The 22,687-nt window shown below is 35.0% G+C and overlaps 1 protein-coding gene across 1 annotated transcript; it reads right to left on the minus strand.

Moving 5' to 3' along the window:
* Positions 1–5,261: 5,261 nt before the first annotated feature.
* LOC127082974 (probable E3 ubiquitin-protein ligase XERICO) lies at positions 5,262–5,913 on the minus strand. The gene has a single exon (XM_051023205.1). It carries the CDS (start codon positions 5,778–5,780, stop codon positions 5,361–5,363), a length of 420 nt encoding a protein of 139 aa, XP_050879162.1. The 5' UTR covers positions 5,781–5,913; the 3' UTR covers positions 5,262–5,360.
* Between the last annotated feature and the right edge of the window lie 16,774 nt (positions 5,914–22,687).

Genomic DNA, 22,687 nt, shown 5'->3' on the forward strand with positions numbered 1-22,687 from the left:
GATTGGCAAAGGAAGCTGAAGAAGAAGCTAGAAGGCTGGAAGAAGAAGAAAGAGCAAGGGAAGCTGAAATCCTAAGGTTAAAGGAAGCTGAAGCTAAGGCTCTGGCGGATGCAGAAGCACAAGCTGCTGCTGAAGCTGAAGCACAACAGGCTCTGACTCTGGGAGAGTCCTCTTCTGTGATCCCTATGGTTCTTCAGACTCTAAAAGAACTTAAGCAAGATCAGAATGAACTCCGGGCCAGAATGGACAAGCAAGATACTGTCAACGACAACATCCAGAACATGCTTGCTATGTTGCTTCAGAGAATGCCTCCGCCTCCGAACCCTTAGGCACTTAGGATTTATTTTGCTTGCCTGTTGTTTTTATTTTCTCTGAATCTGATGTTTTCTAGTTCTTGTTGCCTTTGTGCTTTTATCTGAATACAAGTTTTTCTCTTTACTTATTTATTTTTTTTACTATGTCTTTTTGATTCTGACAAAAAGGGGGAGAAGTCATTAATAGCTCTGATGAAAATATTGTCTAATACCTTAAACACTCTGCAACATATTTTTCTTAAAAAATAAAATTATCTAACTTGGACTTAAGAAATTGCAGAAAGTTTCAGAAACCTCTTTACTTAGAAGCTCTGGTAAGAACTTCTGAACTCCCTAGCACTAACTCAGGGGGAGCTTCTGTCTATCTGATCTGATATTATTCATGTTTCATCTGCTAATTAAGTTTGTTTTGTCATCATCAAAAAGGGGGAGATTGTAAGAACAAAAATTGTTCTACAACAGATTCCTTGATTTTGATGATAACAAAGGATGAAACCAAAAATGGCACCCTAACGAAAAGTTTCTAAGTGTGTAGGGTTCTAAAGAAAGAAGGAAGAAATCTGATGATGTCATCAGATACAGAACCAGATCAGATACAAATTATCAAATGATCAGAAGCATCTGAAGTGGAAACACGTTCAAGAAAGTCTAACTCTGAGCAATACATCAGAAGCATCTGAACAAGAATACGCTCTAGAAGTTCTGACTCTGAACAACGGTTGTCTAACTCCAGAAACTCTCAGCGCTATCTGAAGAAATCCATCAAAACTCAAAAGAGATCTACATCAGAAGCAAGATTCCAAGATTCTCAGATACTTGAAGACTCTGATCATGGAATTGCTAATCATGAAAGAGTAACGTTAAAGTCAAGTAAAGATTTGCAAATGGTTTTCCTAATTAAGAAAGAGACGTTAATCTCCAATTTCAATAAAGAAGATACTACTTGTGGTAAGTAGTCATTTCAAGGAGAGAAAATTATCCTGCAGAAGCTATTTAAGTGATGGCGTAAATTCATTTTAATATCCACCAGTTTCAACTACTACCTCACTTCTATATATAAAGGACTGCAAATCAACATTCAGTACTACACAAGTATCAGTAAGCCAACAAGCCAAAATTATACTGAAACATCAACGCTCAAGAAAAACACTCTTGCTCTCTAAAGATCTTCACGAAACTTTTGCTTATAACGTGAAAAACTCTTGTTCTTAATACTGTAATATTTGCTTTCTAAGAAGCACTCTAGATTACATAAATCTTTTATCTATTGTTTGTTTATTTCCTCAAGTGACTTTGTGAAGTCTGTATACTTGAGAGGACTAAGAGATCTTTCTCTTAGACGTTGTTTGTAATCTTTCAAGATTAGTGGATTAAGTCCTTGTTGAAGGCAAAATCACCTTGGCCGGGTGGACTAGAGTAGCTTTGTGTTATAAGGGAACCAGTATAAAATCATTGTGTGGTTTTCATTTTGAAAAAGCGCTTATTTTTCCAAACAATTCAAACCCCCCCTTTCTTGTTTTTCTCACCTTCAGGTATTTCATGGGAACCGTTTTGCATGCTCTTGCTTGGATGGGTGTTGTTATCTTCGTGTACTTGCAAAATAGAAAATGGGTTAGAAAAAGAGTGCTCGAGGAGGATTGGGACGCTCATGCTTACATATTCTCATAGTTCAGTGAGAAAGTCAAATCCCCGTAGTTCGTAGAACTAGAGAGAGAATGTGGGGAAAGGAAATAAAAGTGCTCGCCAAGGATTCGCATCGTTGTGCCTACTTCCTCATAGTGTAATGAGGAAGTAAGAGCTTCGTAGTTTGGAGGACTAAGACTGAGAAAGAGATAATTGGGGTGGTGTTTAAACCGGAAAGAGCTAGAAGCTGACTAAAGTGGTGTTAAACCAAAGGAAAAAGATTATGGTGTTTGAACCAAGAAAAAGTATAAAACTAGTGTCAAAACCAAGAAAGAGAGTGTATAACCATGAAGGTGTCAACCCAAAAGTGGTATTTAAACCAAGAAATGACTTACCAAAGCACGGGGACTGATATGGTAATGAAAGAAAGCAGGAACTTGTCAAAGCATAGTGACTGATATGACAAGGATTTTACCAAAGCGTTGAGACTGATATGGTAAGGGAATGATGTTTAAACCAAGAAGGGATGTGTATAACCACTGAGGGTGTCAATCTGAAATTGTGGTGTCAAAACTAAAGAAATATGGAGATTAATTATAAAGGTGTGTCCCAAAGAAAAGGATAAGGGTTAACCATAGAGGTGTGTCCCAAAGAAAACGATAAGGGGTTAACCAAAAAGGTGTGTCCCTAAAAATAGGTGTATAACCATAAAGGTGTCAACCTGAATTGTGGTGTTTAAACCAGAAGAAAATGGTGTTTAAATCAAGAGAGGAAAGGGGGTTAACCAAAAAGGTGTGTTCCAAAAAGGACATTGCAGTGGTGTTTAAACCAAAAATATCTGAAAAGATGAGGCAAATGGCTAGTTGCAGACTTTACATTGAATTGACTCGTTGCAACCTTTTATGATCACAATGAAGATATAGTTTAGTGAAGATTTATTTATTCTTTGCTACAAGAAAATTATACATCACTATAGCATGTGCATTTTACATATATAGTAAAGTAAATTTAACCAAGAGACATAATTGTTGCTTATTGATCTTGGTGAGGCAGGTGATGATCAACTTCATCTTTGTCCAGAGTCTTTTTCTACAGTTGTATGGTAAGAATAATTTGCTTTAACTGTTGGAAACCTAATTGTCATGTCTCTTAAATTCACAATGAGAAAGGCTACGTTAATTTTCATATCCTTTTCTTTATCTTTATTTTGGTCACGTTGCAGAAGCCTTGTATATATCCTTTTTCCCATACAAGTTAGTGCATATTGTCGTCGTCCTTCGTCGACGTTGTAATACTTCAATGGCCAAGATTACGGCCATGTCCCCGGTAAACGTCTTCCTCTCTTCTTTGCTCACGGTCGTGATCTTAACAATTTTCTTTTTGATCATCCCCTTGGATGGGTTCTTTTCCCTTGGAATGACACAAGTAATAGTGCAATGAATTAGTGTTTTCGCTTCTGACATTTATCATATTCACTATTGTTGTCTTTTCCAGATTTTCCTAGTGATAACTTCAGTAGTTTTCTGGAAAAAAAAATTCTCTGCAAACATAGTGGTTCTTCTTTGGAGAATCTTCTCGAATTCTACGCCTTTTCTTATTCTCCTGACATCCCTTCTGGCCACCATCCTTGGTGTACTAACTAAGTCATCCTTTCTTGATCATCTCTTATATCACATCCTTCAGATGGATGCATTCATTTGTCGTCTGACTATAAATCTTGTGAAAACTAAATTATTTATACTTATCTATTTTAGATTATTATCTGGCCTATTAGAGATATCTGAGATCGACTTCCTTGAACTCAATATTTGCACACTATTTCTAGATTTTCTCTCTTAAAGTGTTCATGAGAGTGTAAGTGTTGAACCTGGATTTGGGGAATCTGATCCCCATCTTATCTACATCGATCATTACTCTTTTATGTATTTCACCGAACCTGGAGTCTTCTGATTCATGTCTTGTATCTCCCTCTTCAGCCAAGAGATCCTTTTCATAATCGATATTGAGTTAAATCCTATTCAAAAAATTACTCATTACATGCTCCCTTGAACCCAAACTTTTCCCAAAATATATAATTTGGTATTAACCCCGTCTTAAACATCCAGCATTTTATTCCGTCATCTATGCCCATGCTGATACTACCACTTTTTTGAAGTAATCAATGAACACGCATAGACTTTCCTTATTTCTCTTAATGGCCTCGTTGAGCCCGCCCATAATAATGGGTCATTATGAATATATGTTCTTATTTGGGAGAGTTTTGAACCACTCAGATCAGGGATAGTGCGAAAAACTTGCACTTTACTGCCCCTTGGATGTGGTATTATTCCATCTTGTTATCTACATGTTCTAACATATCAAAGCTTTGTAGCTTTTGAGACATCTACAAAGACCTCGGGATCCTATTATCAAAATTGTGAATGAACAGAAGATTCTTCTTTAGTTCTAGAGCTAGAGTGTGTGTGCCATATCTTTTTGTCCTTTTGAAGATGACGTAACGGTGAATGATGAGGGCGGCGAACCTTAGGTGGAGAATGACTTTCACTTTATCTTTGGTACTTGTGGATATACTTCAAGACTTCCGTCTATGATGTAGCTATGCTAGCAGGAACCGACTCTTGCGCCCTGGAAGGCTTCCTGCGGCATAATATTGTCCTTTTTGCTAGAAATTGTGAATTTTGTTGTTGCGCTAAGTTGGAGACCCTATTTAGTAAGTTTGTTGCTCCTTGGACTTCGAGGTCCGCCCCCGCCCGTAACAGTTAAATGCCCAAACTAAAAATTCCCAACACCCAAACTAAAAATTAAAAATAAAGTGAATTATAATATATTTGAATACCTAAAATAACTATACGGTAATTGATGTGATGGAACGAAAGTCTATCTGCTCAGTATGCTCGATTCGGTCTTGAACCTTTCAAGATGTGCCTTGCAAATGGCCTAACACTTCTAACCCTCGAAGACAAAAAGTCTCAAAACTGACGACGAAAATAATGGGAAAAAAAACAATTGGGTCAAGCCTAATTTGATAACTCTTATTTATGTATTTATCAAATAGTTTTGGGGCAATAATGTCACACGTATGATTAAGTATTCGAACGGCAACCATACACGTAAAATGCCACTACACCTGTTTGAATTGAGCTGCCTTCTGAATTGTCTTTAATTGCTACTCTTCATTTGATGGAATGTGACCTGACTTTGCAATTAACCCATCGTTTTCACGATGGCACATACAAATCAATCAAAAGGCAACGTAATTTCAGTATAATTTTGTTCCTTAGTTAAAACTAAAACATAGAGAATTAGAGAGGTGATTAAACATGATTCACAAAACAAGTAAATAGAACCATGCATTAACTTCTTCTTTAACACTACAACAAGTTAACACTAACAATTAACACTAATTAACCTCAAACTAACTAACTATTCCATTGAACGACATAAAGGACATGAACTATGTTTATTATCAAACCATTTATCCAAACAACCTCTATGAAAGAAATGCTTGCAAGGCAACTCACTCACCTCCTGATTCTCTTCAAAACCAGACAAACAAACACAACACTCTACCATAGGACTTCTACCTATGTTGGACCTGTTGTAACACAATGACTTATACTGTGTTATCGACACCCTCCTTTCCCTTGAACTACTACTATCTTGATAGTACACTTCTTCTTCTTCTACAACATTTGATGAATTAGTAACAGTACTTGATGTGCAACGAACCACTTGGAGAATGGATCTAAACATGTTCTTTAACAAAACCACAGATAAAACTGTGTTCATCACAATCACAGGCATAACACCTTCTGCTGCATAGGGAAAGTTCGAGAGTCCCATAATTCTCAGATAACTGGTTTTGTTTGTTTATTGAGCAGAGAAAAAGAAGGAGAAGCAATTAAATATAAAGAGAAAATGCAACCCAAACATATATATAACATCAGCAACAACATCAGCATATAATTATTGTAGCATAGCAAAAAACATGAAACTCATTTGGACATATTATAAATAATATTATTATATAGTTTTATCTATCTATATATGGTCACAAATCTATGACTACAAAAACACAAACCATGGTTGCATACACACGTGGCGACACGTGTAGGGTTTTTTGAAGTGATAAAACAAAAACAAAAATAGCATGTTTGAGAAAGCCACGTGTACGCCGTGGCCACAGAGGTTGTGACTGATGGCATTCATCCTAGCCCTACAACCATGGAGCCTACGAGGTTTCTAGATTTCTGGTTCGGTTAGAGACGCGTAATGTGCTAAACGTAAATGCTTCGTTCAATCATCATATTAGCACTAACACATATAATTGTATCGATTTGCAAAGTTTTGTTTTTAGTAATGAATGGTTTTGATGTTTTGTGTATCCGTGTACACTTGTATGACTTCAAAATGTAACACATATTTGATGTGTGACGTAAGTGGCTTATTTGGTTGTTTTCTAAAGGTTTTAGACATGACTTGACTTGTACTAGTACACCATAATGAAACGAAAATGTTGGTTTTTGATTATGGCAATTAGTGGAGATATTTTTCTCCTAAATAAACGATAATGTTAATGTAAGATTAATGTAAATTTTAGTGTAGTTGATAATAGACTTAGCTCTTTTATTTTATTTTTTAAAAAATTTCGAGCTATTTTTTTAATCTAACACTCCTTACAAGATGAAAGAATGCGTGAAATGTCATAAGAAAAAATATTCATTTCAGGTTTCTCAATTTTTTCAAGTTTTTCAAATTTTTTTTGGAAATATAATGGTTGAAACTAGAACTCACAGTGCAGTTTTTGTTATGTGAATGGATGTCTCAAAAAAAAATTCTAAAGTTGTAGATGATCCAAATCTTTTAGACGTAGATCTGAATCACCAAAGATTTGAGAGAATTGCAAATATATATTATAGATCTATTCTTAACTTTATAGTTTTTATTGATATAAAAATTAAAAATAGAACTCTAAACTAATTTTTATGAGTCGATAATCCATCAATTTGTATCTCTTAAATCCATATAAGAATTCAATCAGAGAAGGTAAGCGGAAGCGTATCTGAGTCTATTATTAAAAATAGTTGAAGGTTATCGGGTAGTGATTCTTCAATTGTAGATTTTCTTATGGTTTCTTGAATCTTCTTTGATGGGGATGAAGAGAGAATTTTTTCCGATGAGTTGTATTTTTAATCGCTCTACAAATTGAGGTCATAACTTCTATAAATAACCTTAGGATTATTTTTTAGTTTTCAATATTCTATTTTGCCTCATCATCAAATTAGACATTACTTATGGTATCTACACAATAATCTCATATTATATGATATTTATATTTATATTTTTAGCCACATACTTAATATTAATTAGACCACTGCAGTTTTGCCTAATTAAATAATGGCCCTAACAAGTGCAATACTACATTTGTGATCCAAAAATTCTAACAATCTCCCACTGGTCACATATGTAACTTTTCACATGTGTTAGAATTTTATGAGCTCAAAATTTGTCATTATATTCTTTAAGCATATCCAAAGTATCTCGTCCATTAGTCATGTCAGTATACATAATCAAAGTGATTTTTGTTATATAAGCATAACTAAACTCTTCAATTATCACTAATAGTGACACAACTAAATGACATAGATCCATCATAAAATGTGCAGCATGAAAATCACATGAAGTTGATCTATATATGTTGATTTTCAACTAGTCCTACTTTACTTTAGTGATATCGTTCAATAACTTTATTTTACAAAATATAAACTGCTGAATATCAAACTTTATTAATTGAAAAATAACCAAAACCATAGTATGCATACATAATACCAAACACAGAACGTAAAATTCATAATCGACTAACTCCCATTAACCAAAGACTCCTATAACGGTAAAACACTCATGCGAGCAGTGTGCTCATGAAAGACCTTGGATGGAACACCTTTTGTAAGAGGGTCTGCTTTCATTGAGTTTGTCCCCAAATGTTCTATGGAAATTCGTCCACTTTGTACCCTTTCCTTAATAATTAGGAACTTGATGTCAATATGCTTTGACTTGGTCGAGCTCCTATTATTGTTGGAATACAAAACTGCTGATTTGTTGTCACAATATAACTTAAGTGGTCTTTCAATTCCTTCCACAATTTACATCCCAATGACAAGATTCATCATCCAAATCCCATTGTTGAATGCCTCATAACATGCTATAAATTTTGTTGCCATGATAGATGAAGTCGTAAGAGTTTTCTTAGCACTGCACCAAGAAACTGCACCACCAGTCAACATGTAGATATAGCCTGAAGAGAATCTTTTACTTTCTTGGCATCCAGCAAAATCTGAGTCAGAGTAACCAGTGATCTCTAACTGTTCTGACCTCTTATATGTGAGCATATAATCTTTTGTTCTCTTTAAATACCTCATAATCTTTTTTGGCTGATTTCCATTGATCCATTCCTGGATTGCTCAAATATCTGCCTAACATCTCAACTATGAATGCAATATACAGACGCGTACACACTTGGGCATACATCGGACTCCCTACAGCTGACGCATAAGGAATATTTTGTATTTCTTGAATTTCTAAGTTTCCTTCTAGGCACTGACTGAGACTAAATGTGTCTCCCTTAAAAATTGGAGTATCCCCTATTTTACATTCCTGCATGTCAAACCTTTTAGGTACCTTTTCTATATAGCTCATTTGTGATAATCCTAGAATACCTCGAGATCGGTCTCGATGTATTTGAATTCCTAATATAAAGAAAGCATCATCAAGATCTTTCATTTCGAATGTTCTTGATAGAAATTTCTTGGTTTCATGCATCATACATATATCATTGGCGACAAGCAATATGTCATCAGTATATAGGACCAGGAAAGTGTACTTGCTCCCATTGAATTTGTGATACACATAATCTTCAAAAATATTCACCTCAAAACCAAATGATAGAATTACTTCATGAAACTTGTGGTACCACTGACGAGACGCCTGCTTTAGTCCATAAATGGATTTTATCAATTTTCAAGCCATATTCTTCGATTCTACTGACACAAAGTTTTCTGGATGCACCATATAGATCGTTTCACCAACATTGACATTGAGGAATTCCGTCTTGACATCCATTTGGTGGAGTTCCAAATCATAATGTGCAACAAGAGTTGTGATTGTCCTAAAAGAGTCTTTCAATGAAACCGGAGAGAAAGTCTCTTTAAATTCAATCCCTTCCTTTTGGGTATAGCCCTTGGCCACAATACGAGCCTTATACCTCTCCACATTACCGCTAGAATCTTGTTTGGTCTTAAAAATTCATTTGCAACCAATGAGTTTCACACCTTCTGGTATAGGACAAGTTCCCAAACTTTATTGTCTTGCATGGACTTATACTTCTCCTCCATTGCTTTAATTCATTTTTCCGAATTAGAATCATGCATGGCTTGACGGAAGTTAATTAGATTATCTTCCATCATGCCATTATTTTCCTCATGTTCTTGGAGAAAGACTATGTAATCATCTGGAAGAGCAATTCTCCTTTCTCTAGTAGATCTCTATAAAGGTATTGGTTCTTTTAACACTTTCTCTTGAGGATTTTGAGTTTTCTCTTTATGAGTTACCAAATCATCTTGAGTTGGAGGAATTTCAACAATGTCTTGTGGAGGTTCCGTACTTGCTTGATCAAAAGCAACTATATGAATCAGTTCTATAATTGTTATCGATTCTTCCTCTAAGACAAATTCTCTAACCTTATTATTCCTCCCAAACACAATATCCTCAAAGAATATGGTTGTTCTTGTCTCAAAAATTGAATTGAATTTGGGATTGTAAAATTTGTAGCCCCTAGATCTTTCAGAATAGCCAATAAAGTAGTTGCTCACTGTTCGGGAGTCCAATTTCTTTTCTTTTGTCCTATAAGGCCTTGCCTCAACTGGATATCCCCGCACATAAAAATGTTTTAGACTAAGGTATTTTGGCATCTTATTTTGTTGGTACTCTATTTAGAACATAAGCTACAATCTTAAGGTTTCTCCCCATAGTGACTCTGGCAAGATAGAGCGATAAATCATACTCCTTACCATATCCTTAAGAGTTTGGTTCCATCTGTCAGCAACACCATTCATGCTAGGTGATCTTGCATGGTGTAATGTGGGACGATTCCACATTCCTCTAGGTATCTGGAAAAAAGCATTGGTCGTTGTTCACCGGAACCGTCATATCTACCGTAATATTCATCGCCGCAGTCAGATTTGACTTTCTTAATTCTTTTGTTAAGTTGATTCTCAACTTCAGCCTTAAACGATTTAAACACATCCGATGATTGACATTTTTCATGTATAAGAAATATATACGCATATCTAGAGTAATCGTATATGAATGATATAAAATATAGTTGAGCATTCCAAGAAGATGCCGGAAATGGTCCACAAATGTTTATATGTATTGATTCTAAGACATTTGTAGCTCTATATGCACCAAATTTCTTTGTTTTGATCTGTTTGTCTTTAACGCATTCAACACAAACATCAAAGTTTGTTAGGTCAATGGAATCTAAATTTCCATCAGACACTAGTCGTTCAACTCTATATTTAGAGATGTGACCTAGACGTTTGTTCCATAATTCCCCTGAATTACTATTATCAATTTTACGCTTAGTACCACATGATTTCACATTTAAGGATTCTCCATAGGTAGCTATTATGTCAAGCAAATATAGATTCTCATGACTCATAAGTGAACCAGTTCCAACAATATTTGAACTAAAAGACAACTTAAATATATTATTCCCAAATGAACACAAATAACCTGATTTGTCCAAATAAGAAACTGAAATTAAATTTTTTCTAAATGACGGAACCACAAAAGTGTCTTTCAAATCCAAACAAAATCTGGTACACATCAATAATCTAAAATTCTCTATAGCTTCCACCTCCACCGACTTGTCATCTCCCGCATAGATGTATCTTTCAACATCATTTGGATTTCGATAGTTCAGGCAATCCTTCATTGAAACACTGATGTTAGTAGTTGCTCCAGAGTCTAACCACCAAGTGTTTCCAGGTACTGAAGCTAAATTGACCTCAGAACATACTAAACCATAACTCATACGATTTGAGCGATCCCACTTATAATAATATTTCCTCTGTTTAAAGGCACAAATTTTCGAAGGAGAATGTTGTTGTTATATCCTTAATGCAAGTTCAAAATTCATGTAGCCAAGAATAATTTCCATGTTCTCATTCCATTCCTTAAAATTTATCCCATTAAGGACTTGGACCGAATTCAGATTAGCAGATATTGAAGCAATTGTAGCTGGAAAAAAAAGAACAAAATTAAACATTTTAAATATATTCACATAAAAGAAAATGGAATTATCATTTTTCTTCAAATAAATATGTAACTCATCTCAAGATACTTTGTGCACCATCAATATTGAGTCTTATAACACTAATATTAACTGCTAGCGGTACTCTTGTTGTAATGGTCAAATATTAATAATAATAAAATATCGAATAATAAATCCCTCTTTGGATTGATTTATTATTCACATATGAAACCTTATAATTATCACAAGTTTACCATCACAGGTGCGTATGAAAATCAGTCAACCACCAATTATCATTTGGGTCAATTGATACTCGCATGAATAAACACACGCACAAAAGAAAAAACATTTAACATTTTTTTCATAAGCAATCTCCCTAAAAGAGGTCACTTTGGTGATATTTTATTTTAATTGAATCACTCAAAATGTTAAATTTTGTATAAATTTATAAACTATAGACAAAATTTGAACAAAATTGTATCAAGGTTAATTTAGTTTGTTATGTGAAGCACGACAAAAACAATAAGTAATAGTATGTCATATATTAATAATAATAAATAAATTTATTAAAAATTATTTATTTATTAAAATACCTTATCACAATATTAGAGTAACTTATTCATTTATTTGTTATCAAATTAGATAACCATATGACAAAAGAATAATTAAAATAATTCAAGACTACAATCCTAAGATATCAAAATTATACCCCCTTAATTGAATTGAGTAATAATGCATTCAAAAAAGATATCAACTCTTTATTAGGATAATTCTGCACCCAATTTTGATATGGCACCGGATATAACATCATTCACAAAAATCTTATTACTACTTCAGTATATATGAACCGATTACAATCATTCTATGGATCTTTATTGATAACTCATAATTCACTAGCATGTTAAACTTTATTTTTGATTACGATCATCATGTAGAATTTTATCGATAAACAACTTTACAACATAGAATGATTAATCTCTATACAAATTAGATGATAAAAATAGATCTCAACTTTGCAATTTTAAAATCAAAATTAATCCTAAAAATCAAATTGAATCAGATATGGGTAGCTCTGATACCACTTGTTAGATCTGTTCATAATCTTATGATTTCTATCGATATAGAAATCAAGAACAGAATTCTAAACTAATCTCTATGAGTCAATAACTCATTAACTTGTATCCCTTACACCCACATCAGAACTCAATCAGATACTGTAAGCGGGAGTGTACCTGAGTTTGTCATTAAAAATAGTTGAATATTATCGAGTACGTGATCTTTCAATTGTAGAGTTTCTTATGGCTCCTTAAATCTCCTCTGATGAAGATGAAGAGATAATTTTTTTCTGATGAGTCGTATTTTTAAAATTTTGTTCATTTGTGAACTATTCATGTATGTATTGTTCATCTGCAACACTAGCCATCTTAGAGTAATGTTTATTTTGGTGGCACTGTTTGCGCGACATTGTTCATTCAATTTTTTAAAAAACTCTCCCTTAAAAAAAGGGGAAAACTGAAATAGGGTTTGCATCTCCATTACTTACTATTTGCTAAGTTTTTTTTCTTCGTGTTCTCTTCAATAGACATTTTTGCAAGTATCAACTAATATATTTGTGCCAAAAAAATCTAATATGATTGAAAATATATCTATTATTAATTTATGCTTATAATACTGTCGGTGGCTTCAAGAATGCTCAGATTCTTATTTTTAGTGACACTCATCACATGACATTTGATTTTCAACATCTTTTGAAGAATATTTCTCCTTTTGGCATATATTATTATTGCAGATGGTTTTCGTATTCGGGTTGATGGTTATGGAGACATTGATCTTAAATCTTGTAAAATGGAAGATGTATTTCATGTTCTCAGTCAATCGAACAAATTTGTATCTATTTGTAAGCTCACAGGGGATAATAATTGTGTAAATATATTTTTATTTTATTTTTCTAATAGGACTTTTTAGAATCTTGCAATTGGAAAGACGATTGAAGTTGGTATGGAACGTGGAGGGTTATACAGTCTCTTTGATGCACAAACTAATTAAAAAGTGTTGTCTTATGCACTTCAATCTCTGTCAGAGCTATATCCTTCCTCTTAAATATGACTTCAGCACAAGCGTCTTGATCATCCTCCTTTTTCATTAATGAAGTGTATGTTTACATCCCTATTTTCAAAACAATCTATTGAGTCTTTTAAATATGATATTTTTGTTTTCTAAACATAACCAAACCATATTTCATTTGAGTCTTACTAAAAATGTTGAATCATTTGATCTTCTTTATTCAGATGTTTGGGAACCAGTCCATGTTTATAGCATATCCAATGTGAGATGGTTTGTTTCTTTTATTGATGATTATTCTCAAGTAACTTGGATTTTCTTGAAGAATAATAAATCAGAAGTACCATAATTGTTCATTCAATTTTATAGTAAGATATAAAGATAATTTGGGAAAGGTATTATCAGAATACATTCTAACAATGGTAAAGAATTTGTCAATCACAAGTTTTACAACTTTACTAGTAAATAAGTCATCATCCATGAATTCACATATGTCGACACCCCATAACAAAATGGTGTCGCAGACGGAAAAAAATCATCACTTACTTGAATTCGCTCGAGCTATTCCAAATGTCTCTTCCAAAATAATATCGGGGTAAAGAGTTTTTGACTATTGCTTATCTAACTAATGGAATGTCATCTCATATTACAGGTAATGTTAGTCAAGTTCAGTTTATAATCTCACTTTTTCCTTATACTTCTATGGGAGGTCTTGAATCTCGAGTGTTTGGTTGTGTGGATTGTGTCCATATCCATAAACAATAACAAATAAAGTTGAATTTGTGTGTCCTAAGATGTGTCTTTGTAGGTTATCCTCCTAACATAATAGGTTACAAATGTTATCATCCTCCTAATCATAATTACTTTATTTCTAAATATGTCTCATTTCATGAAAATGTATCTTCACTTGTCTGCAGCCTCAAAGAGGAGCATGAATGACTTTGATTGTGAGTTTGAGTTTTTTATCATCATCCATAACTTCCCTAAAACACCTGAGTCTACTTTTGAGCATGAGTTCTCGCCAATTATGAGTGACTACTCCTAGTCATAATCATGAATTTGCATCTAGTATTAATTATGTTTCTCAATTGTCTTTTGTTTTACAGAAACTAACACCTTATGCACCAATTATAATGTATCCGAGAAAAAGTAAACTTCATCAGTTCTAGAAATAACTTCAATCGCCTACATGGAAGGTAAGTATTCAAAAATGTTCTCCTAGTGGTGATTCTCAAATTTATGGTACTTGTGATATGAATCTAAATTTCACCTAGTATTTTCAGAAAAGATAATAGATTTTGTCCCTTCAAGTATGGATATCATATTTCTCAATATATCTCCTCTAAAAAATTTTCACGTAATCTCAAAGTTTTATTGTGGCCATAGATTATGTGAGAATCTCATCATCTGTTGAAGAAGCATTGAAATATAAAAAATGTGCACAGACTATGGGTGAGGAAATGAAAGCTCTTGAGAAAAATAGTACTTGGGAAATTATTTAGAGGTAAGAAGTTAGTTGGATGAAGATGGATCTATACTTTAAAGTGTAAATCATATGACACACCCTTTATCATTACAAGGCAAGACTAGTGGAAAAATGTTATACTCAGACATATGGTATTGATTACAAGGAGAAATATGCACAAGTGGAAAAGATGAATATTGTTTGAGTCTTACTATCTCTTGTTGCTTATTATGAATGGAAATTACAACAATTTAATGTTAATTTCTTGTATGAAACTTAGAGGGGGAAGTATATATAAAGATTCCACTCGGTTTTAGTCTCACGGGTGCAGCCAACAAGATGTGTCGATTGAAGAAATCTTTATACGGACTAAAAAGGTCCCCTCAGACATGGTTTGGAAGATTCATAATGAAATATTATGTTTGGGCTATAAGAATTGTCAAGGAGATCACACATTGGTTTGTAAACATATACAAGAAGGAAAGCGGACTATACTTCTAGTTTATGATGATGATATTATTGTTACAAGAGATGATTTGAGTGAGAGATAACTACTTAAAAGAAATTATCAATAGAATTTGAAATGAAGGACCTTGGAGAACTCAAGTACTTCTTAGGAATTGAGGTAGCACATTTAAAAAAGATATTTTTATCTCTCAAAGAAAATATATACTTGATCTTTTGTAGGAAACAAGAAAACTTGAATTTAAACCTACTAGTGTTTTTATTGAATAAATTCATAAGATGAGATATAAGAAGGAAAATGACAAAGTTGACAAGGGTCGATATCAAAGGGTAGTAAAAAGGTTGACTTACTTGGCACACACTATGTCGGATTTGGAATATGCAATCAAGGAGGTGAGCCAATTTATAAATGATCTGAGGGTGAGACACTTGCAAATGGTTGAATGTGTTATACAATATCTTAAAGTCACTCTAGGAAAAGGACATTTGTTTAAAAGAGGTGGACGTCTAAATATGAAGGCTTACACTAATGTTGATTATGCAAGTTCATTGATTGATATAAGATCTATTTCAGGCTATTGTACCTTTTTCTATGAAAACATTGTTGCTTGAAGGATTAAGAAGTAAAGTGTAGTTGCTAGATTAAGCATTGAGTCAAAATTCAGAACTATGGCATTAGGAATTTTGAACTATTATGGATGAAACAAAAGCTAGAAGATTTGAAGATATAATGTAAATGCCTTATGATGTTGTTTTGTGACGATAAATCGACCATCAGTATTAAACATAATTCGATTCAATATTACAGCATAACACACATTGAGATTTACCGACATTTCATCAATGAAAACTTGGATAGTGTATTGATAACTACTTCCTACATTTCTTATGGGCGTCAGTTAGAATATGTGTTAACAAATGGTCTACCAACAGAACGAATCAACCAACTTACTTGCAGGCTTGGAATGCTTGAAGTTCACTCACCAACAAGCGGGAGTTTTAAAAATATTAATATTTGTAGTTATTTTATTTTATTAGTACGAGGTTCATTAAGTCAGCCTAATATATTTATATTTAAGCTATTTATTATCCAATTGTAATTCACTGGCTTTGAAAATATTTACTCTACATTCGTTAATATTTGATACTTGTATAATTATTCATTTATGTTAAGAACCAATCAGAGTTAATATGTATCAATTAGAATTAATGTGTATCAATTGTATTAATTATATTACCTTATTATATACAACTCATATGAATATAAATATATCATAGTGTGGTCTCATTAGATACACAACATTATACAGAAAATACATTTTCAATATTGTATCTGAAGTTAAGGGTTTCACGATTTTTTCTTTTGTGCTCTAAAAACCTCATCGTCAATAATACACAACTACATTGTGCATCTTTGTTCTCTACCACCCCGCATTTGATCATTGTCGCACCATCACCACTAGGTTTTCAACCATCGAGAAAACCCATCGATGCAACACAAACCTACGACCAACATAACAAGAGCCCTTGCTAAAGGTGAGAAAAACAAGAAAGGGGGGGTTTGAATTGTTTTAAAAATAAGCGCTTTTCAAAATGAAAATCACACAAGGATTTTATACTGGTTCGCTTATAACACAAAGCTACTCCAGTCCACCCGGCCGAGGTGATTTCGCCTTCAACAAGGACTTAATCCACTAATCTTGAAAGATTACAAACAATCGTCTAAGAGAAAAATCTCTTAGTCCTCTCAAGTATACAGACTACACAGAGTCACTTGAGGAAATCAACAAACAATAGATGAAAGATTTATGTAATCTAAAGTGCTTCTAAGAAAGCAAATATTACAGTATTAAAAACAAGAGTTTTTCACGTTATAAGCAAAAGCTTCGTGAAGATCTTTAGAGAGCAAGAGTGTTTTTCTTGAGCGTTGATGTTTCAGTATAATTTTGGCTTGTTGGCTTACTGATGCTTCAAAAGTTGATTGCAGCCCATTTTATATATCAGTTGAAGTAGTAGTTGAAACTGGTGGATATTAAAATGAGATTACGCCATCACTTAAATAGCTTCTGCAGGATAACTTTCTCTCCTTGAAATGACTACTTACCACAAGTAGTATCTTCTTTATTGAAATTGGAGATTAACGTCTCTTTCTTAATTAGGAAAACCATTTGCAAATCTTTACTTGACTTTAACGTTACTCTTTCATGATTAGCAATTCCATGCTCAGAGTATTTGTGTTTCTGGAGAATCTTGGAATCTTGCTTCTGATGTTGATCTCTTGTGAGTTCAGATAGTTTCTTCAGATAGCGCTGTTCAGAGTCAGAACATCTAGAGCTTACTTCTTGTTCAGATGCTTTTGATACTTTGCTGTTTTGCTCAGAGTTAGACTTTTCTTGAACGTGTCTCCACTTCAGATGCTTCTGATCATAAGATAATATGCTTCTGATCTGGTTCTGTATCTGATGACATCATCAGATTTCTTCCTTCTTTCTTTAGAACCCTGCACATTTAGAAACTTTTCGTTAGGGTGCCATTTTTGGTTTCATCCTTTGTTATCATCAAAATCAAGGAATCTGTTGTAGAACAATTTTTGTTCTTACAATCTCCCCCTTTTTGATGATGACAAAACAACCTTAATTAGCAGATGAAACATGAATAATATTAGATCAGATAGACAGAAGCTCCCCCTGAGATAGTGCTAGGGAGTTCAGAAGTTCTTACCAGAGTTTCTTAAGTAAAGAGGTTTCTTGATACCTTCTGCAATTTCTTTAGTCCAGGTTAGATAAATTTATTTTTAAGAAAGATATGTTGCAGAATGCTTAAGGTATTAGACAATATTTTCATCAAAGCTATTAATGACTTCTCCCCCTTTTTGTCAGAATCAAAAAGACATAGTAAAAAAAATAAATAAGTAAAGAGAAAAACTTGTATTCAGATAAAAGCATAAAGGCAACAAGAAAACATCGGATTCAGAGAAAATAAAAACAACAGGCAAGCAAAAATAAATCCTAAGTGCCTAAGGGTTTGGAGGCGGAGGCATTCTCTGAAGCAACATAGCAAGCATGTTCTGGATGTTGTCGTTGACAGTATCTTGCTTGTCCATTCTGGCCCGGAGTTCATTCTGATCTTGCTTAAGTTCTTTCAGAGTCTGAAGAACCATAGGGATCACAGAAGAGGACTCCCCCAGAGTCAGAGCCTGCTGAGCTTCAGCTTCAGCAGCAGCTTGTGCTTCTGCATCCGCCAGAGCCTTAGCTTCAGCTTCCTTTAACCTTAGGATTTCAGCTTGACGAGCTTTTTCTTCTTCTTCCAGTCTTCTTGCTTCTTCTTTAGCTTCTTTTGCCAATCTCTCTTCCTCTAGCCTTCTAGCTTCAGCTTCTCTGGCTAATCTCTCTTGGAGTCTTGCCTCAGCATCTCTGATGTAGCCATTTCTGACTTGTTCAGAGATACTCTTCAGCCTAAAAGCCTCAGAGGTCATCCAGCCAATGACTCTGTTCCAGTGTGTCCTTACAGATTCAGGATCATCACTGACTTCAGAGTTAGTGGTCAGAGACTTGACCTTTTGTACTGAAGCCCCTGCTACCAGCATGATGGATTCCTCAAGGGTAGGTACAGAAAGGTCAGGTTCAGAGGTAAGAGGTGGAGATGTTGGAGGGCTGAGATTTAGAGTTAAAGGTTCTGGTTCAGTTTCTGATTCAGGTTGAGGTTCAGATGTTTGGGGTGAAGCGTAAAGAGGATTTAAATCTAAAGGTTCAGTTTCAGTTTCAGATTCAGGTGCAGCAGAGGTGTTTGGTGGGTTGATATCAGAAGTGAGATGGTCAGAGGGTTGGTCTCCAGAAGGTTGTATTTCAGAAGTAAGGGTAGTTGTTTGTTGTGGTGGTGAAGTTATTTCAGGTTCTGTTGGTTGTTGTGAAGTGAATTTTTGAGCATAAATCTGAGCTATGGTTGGGGAGTCAGGGTCAGAGTATTCTGGGTCAGAGGAGATAGAAACATATGGGGGTGATTCTGGTTCTGAGGATGATGAAGAGGAAGTGTTTTGGTTTAATTGTTCAGGTTTAGAGGGAGGTATGAAAGTACGGGCGATATTTAAAACTGGTGAAGGTTGTGTAGTTCTGGTGATTGAAGGTGGAATTTCAGAGGTTGTATAAATGGGTGGTGTTGTGAGAGGATTAGAGGGAGGAGTAGAGGAAACCATCGAAGGTACAGAGGTAATGGGAGGAACAGACATACCAGTAGAATTTTTCAGAGGAGCTGAAGATCTGCTTCCAGAAGCTTCTCCAATTCTTGTCTTCTTTGCCTGAGATGCTATCTTCTTCTCAGAGAGACCTCTCTTGTATCTGACGAAGTCTTCTTCTGAATCCAGACAGTCGTCGAGGCTGAAGTCAGAGATGTCAACACCATCATCCAGCAGACGCTGAAGATAGATAGCAACAGCATCTCTGGGTTCATTCTTGAAGAACCTGACAAGGCCATGAGGCATCTTCCTCTGATCTTTCAAAGAATCCCAGGATGTGTCCAGAGTGGGTCTGACTTGAATCTTCTTAATTATCCCCATACTCTTGAGATTTCTGGCGTTCAGAGGCTTCCCAACATCTATTGCCAGATCATCCATCAGTTTGGTCTTTTCCAGATGATCTACCAGTCCATTCTCAATGAAGACATCAGATAGCAATCTTCCCAGAGGGATGTAGGATCTGGGCTTCATGTTGTTTCTGGTTTCTCTGACAGAATCTCTCAGATATCTGAAAAGGAGAGCAGGGAGGCAGATCTTTACACCCTTCTGAATGCAATACAGAATGCATTTCTGATCTGCATTGATGTAGTCAGAGGAGTTAGAGGCTGGACGGTGGTGAATAGTTCCCAGAATGATCTTCAGCCACACTCTGAGGTTCTGATGCAGCTCTTTGTTCTTTGAAGGATTTCCTTCAGTGTTGGGTTTGAAGATTGTTGGATTGATTACATCAGTAATGCGCTTTGACCTAGGAGGGATGTTGTAAATCCTTTTTCCTCCAGCTCTCTCCATGTTCAGTAAAGAGGCAATTGACCCTTCAGTAATAACAATCTTTACCCCCAGAACATAGGAGACGATGAAGTGGTCATCTGCATCTGCAAATCTCCAGAACTCCTTGATGAGAAGAGGGTAAACAGGACCATAAAGCCTTTGGAAGTAGTTTTCCCATCCTTGTTTACGAAGCTCTTCAGTAAGATCAACGCCATTTCTCTTCAAGTTGTCGAAATCAACTAGCGATTCACACAACACGTCCAGTCCTTCAAAAGGGGTTGAAAGGTTAATATGGCGTTCACGGTCAAGAACATGGGGTTCTTTGTAAACAGGGGTGATGGTGACGCCTGTAACCGTTGGAGTTGGAATGCTTGAAGTTTGAGCAGTAGAGCTTGATTCCATTTCTTGAGAGAAGTTAAAGACTTGTTGTTGTTGAGCGTCCATGGTGAAGAAGAAGAAGATTGATGAAGATGAAGAGCTTTTAGAGAATGCTTCAGAGAGGTTTAGGGTTTTAGAGTGAGTGAGAGTGATAAGTGTGTGAAATGTGAGAAAAGTGTTTATATACTCTAAGTAAAACACATGCAAAACGACACATCAATTTGCGTTAGTACACAGCTCAAGATTGCACGCTTGGGGGAAAAATGATTACAGCTAATTAATGAATGTCTAATCCCAACAGTACGCACACTGCTCAAGGAGATTTCAAACGTCTGTCCTTTGAATTTCTTTTGACAGCTGTCTAGAAGTTCTAGGGTTAGACGCTTAGTGCTCCACGTGTTGATGTATCTGATCTTCAGGAATACCAAAAGATTGATTCCTGGAGATTTCTAACTCAGATATCTTCTTAACTGGTAGAAGTATCAGAGTCAGAGGCAGAAGTGTATTTGTTTTTATCAGAGTCTTATTTTACATTTTCAGAGCCATACTTCACTCAGGGCAATTTTTAATGTTCAGATGTTCTAAGATAAAAAGAAATCTATCTTCAGCTAGAGGCTTAGTAAAGATATCTGCCCATTGATGTTCAGTATCAATGAACTTCAATGTTACTATCCCTTTCTGAACATAGTCTCTGATAAAATGATGTTTTATTTCAATGTGTTTGGCTCTGGAATGTAGAATGGGATTCTTACTTAAACAAATAGCAGCAGTATTATCACAAAAGATAGGAATGTTACTCTCAAAGATTTGCAGATCTTCTAACTGATGCTTCATCCAGAGCATCTGAGTTGTGCACAGTGACGCTGAGATATATTCTGCTTCTGCAGTTGATAGAGCAATTGTTGATTGTCTTTTGCTAGCCCAGGATATCAGATTGTTTCCCAGAAGCTGGCAATTTCCAGAAGTGCTTTTTCGTTCTATTCTATCTCCTGCATAATCTGCATCACAGTAACCCGAGAGTCTATACTCTGATGTTTTCTCATACATCAGGCCCAGGTTAGGAGTTCCTTTCAGATACTTAAGAATTCTCTTAACTGCTGTTAAATGAGATTCTCTAGGATCTGATTGGAATCTGGCACAAAGATAGACACTAAAGAGAATATCAGGACGAGTAGCAGTCAGATAGAGAAGAGAGCCTATCATACCTCGATAGAGCTTCTGACAAACCTTGTTGCTTACCTCTTCCTTTTCAAGAATGCAAGTTGGGTGCATGGGAGTTTTTGCAGAGTTGCATTCAGTCATGTCAAACTTCTTCAGAACATCTTTAATATATTTACTTTGATGGACGTACGTGACTTCTAGAGTTTGATTAATTTGAATTCCCAGAAAGAACTTTAGTTCTTGCATTAAACTCATTTCAAATTCTGTCTGCATTAACTTAGAAAATTCTTGGCAAACAGAGATATTAGCAGAACCAAAAATAATGTCATCAACGTAAATCTAGCATATCATGAGATCATTATTAAGGTTTTTACAGAAGAGTGTAGAATCAACTTTCCCTCTGATAAAATTTTGTTCCAGAAGAAAATTGCTTAATCGTTCATACCAAGCTCTGGGAGCTTGTTTAAGTCCATATAAGGATTTCTTAAGTTTAAAAACATGTTCTGGAAAATTTGAATTTTCAAAACCTGGAGGTTGATTGACATACACTTCTTCTGAAATATAACCATTAAGAAATGCACTCTTGACATCCATTTGATATAATTTGATAGAGTGATTAATAGCAAAAGATACAAGAAGACGAATAAATTCTAACCTCGCGACTGGAGCAAAGGTTTCATTATAGTCAATACCTTCTTGTTGACTGTAACCTTGAGCTACCAGTCGAGCTTTGTTTCTGACAACTTCTCCTTTCTCGTTCAGCTTGTTTCTGAAAACCCATCTGGTTCCAATGACATGAGTGCCTCTGGGTTTAGGAACGAGATCCCAGACATCATTCTTTGAGAATTTATCCAATTCTTCTTGCATAGCTGCCACCCAGTCGTTATCCTGAAGTGCTTCATCACAAG

The sequence above is a fragment of the Lathyrus oleraceus genome, chromosome 5 (genome assembly GCF_024323335.1).
Source record: "Lathyrus oleraceus cultivar Zhongwan6 chromosome 5, CAAS_Psat_ZW6_1.0, whole genome shotgun sequence".
Lineage (NCBI taxonomy): Eukaryota > Viridiplantae > Streptophyta > Magnoliopsida > Fabales > Fabaceae > Lathyrus > Lathyrus oleraceus.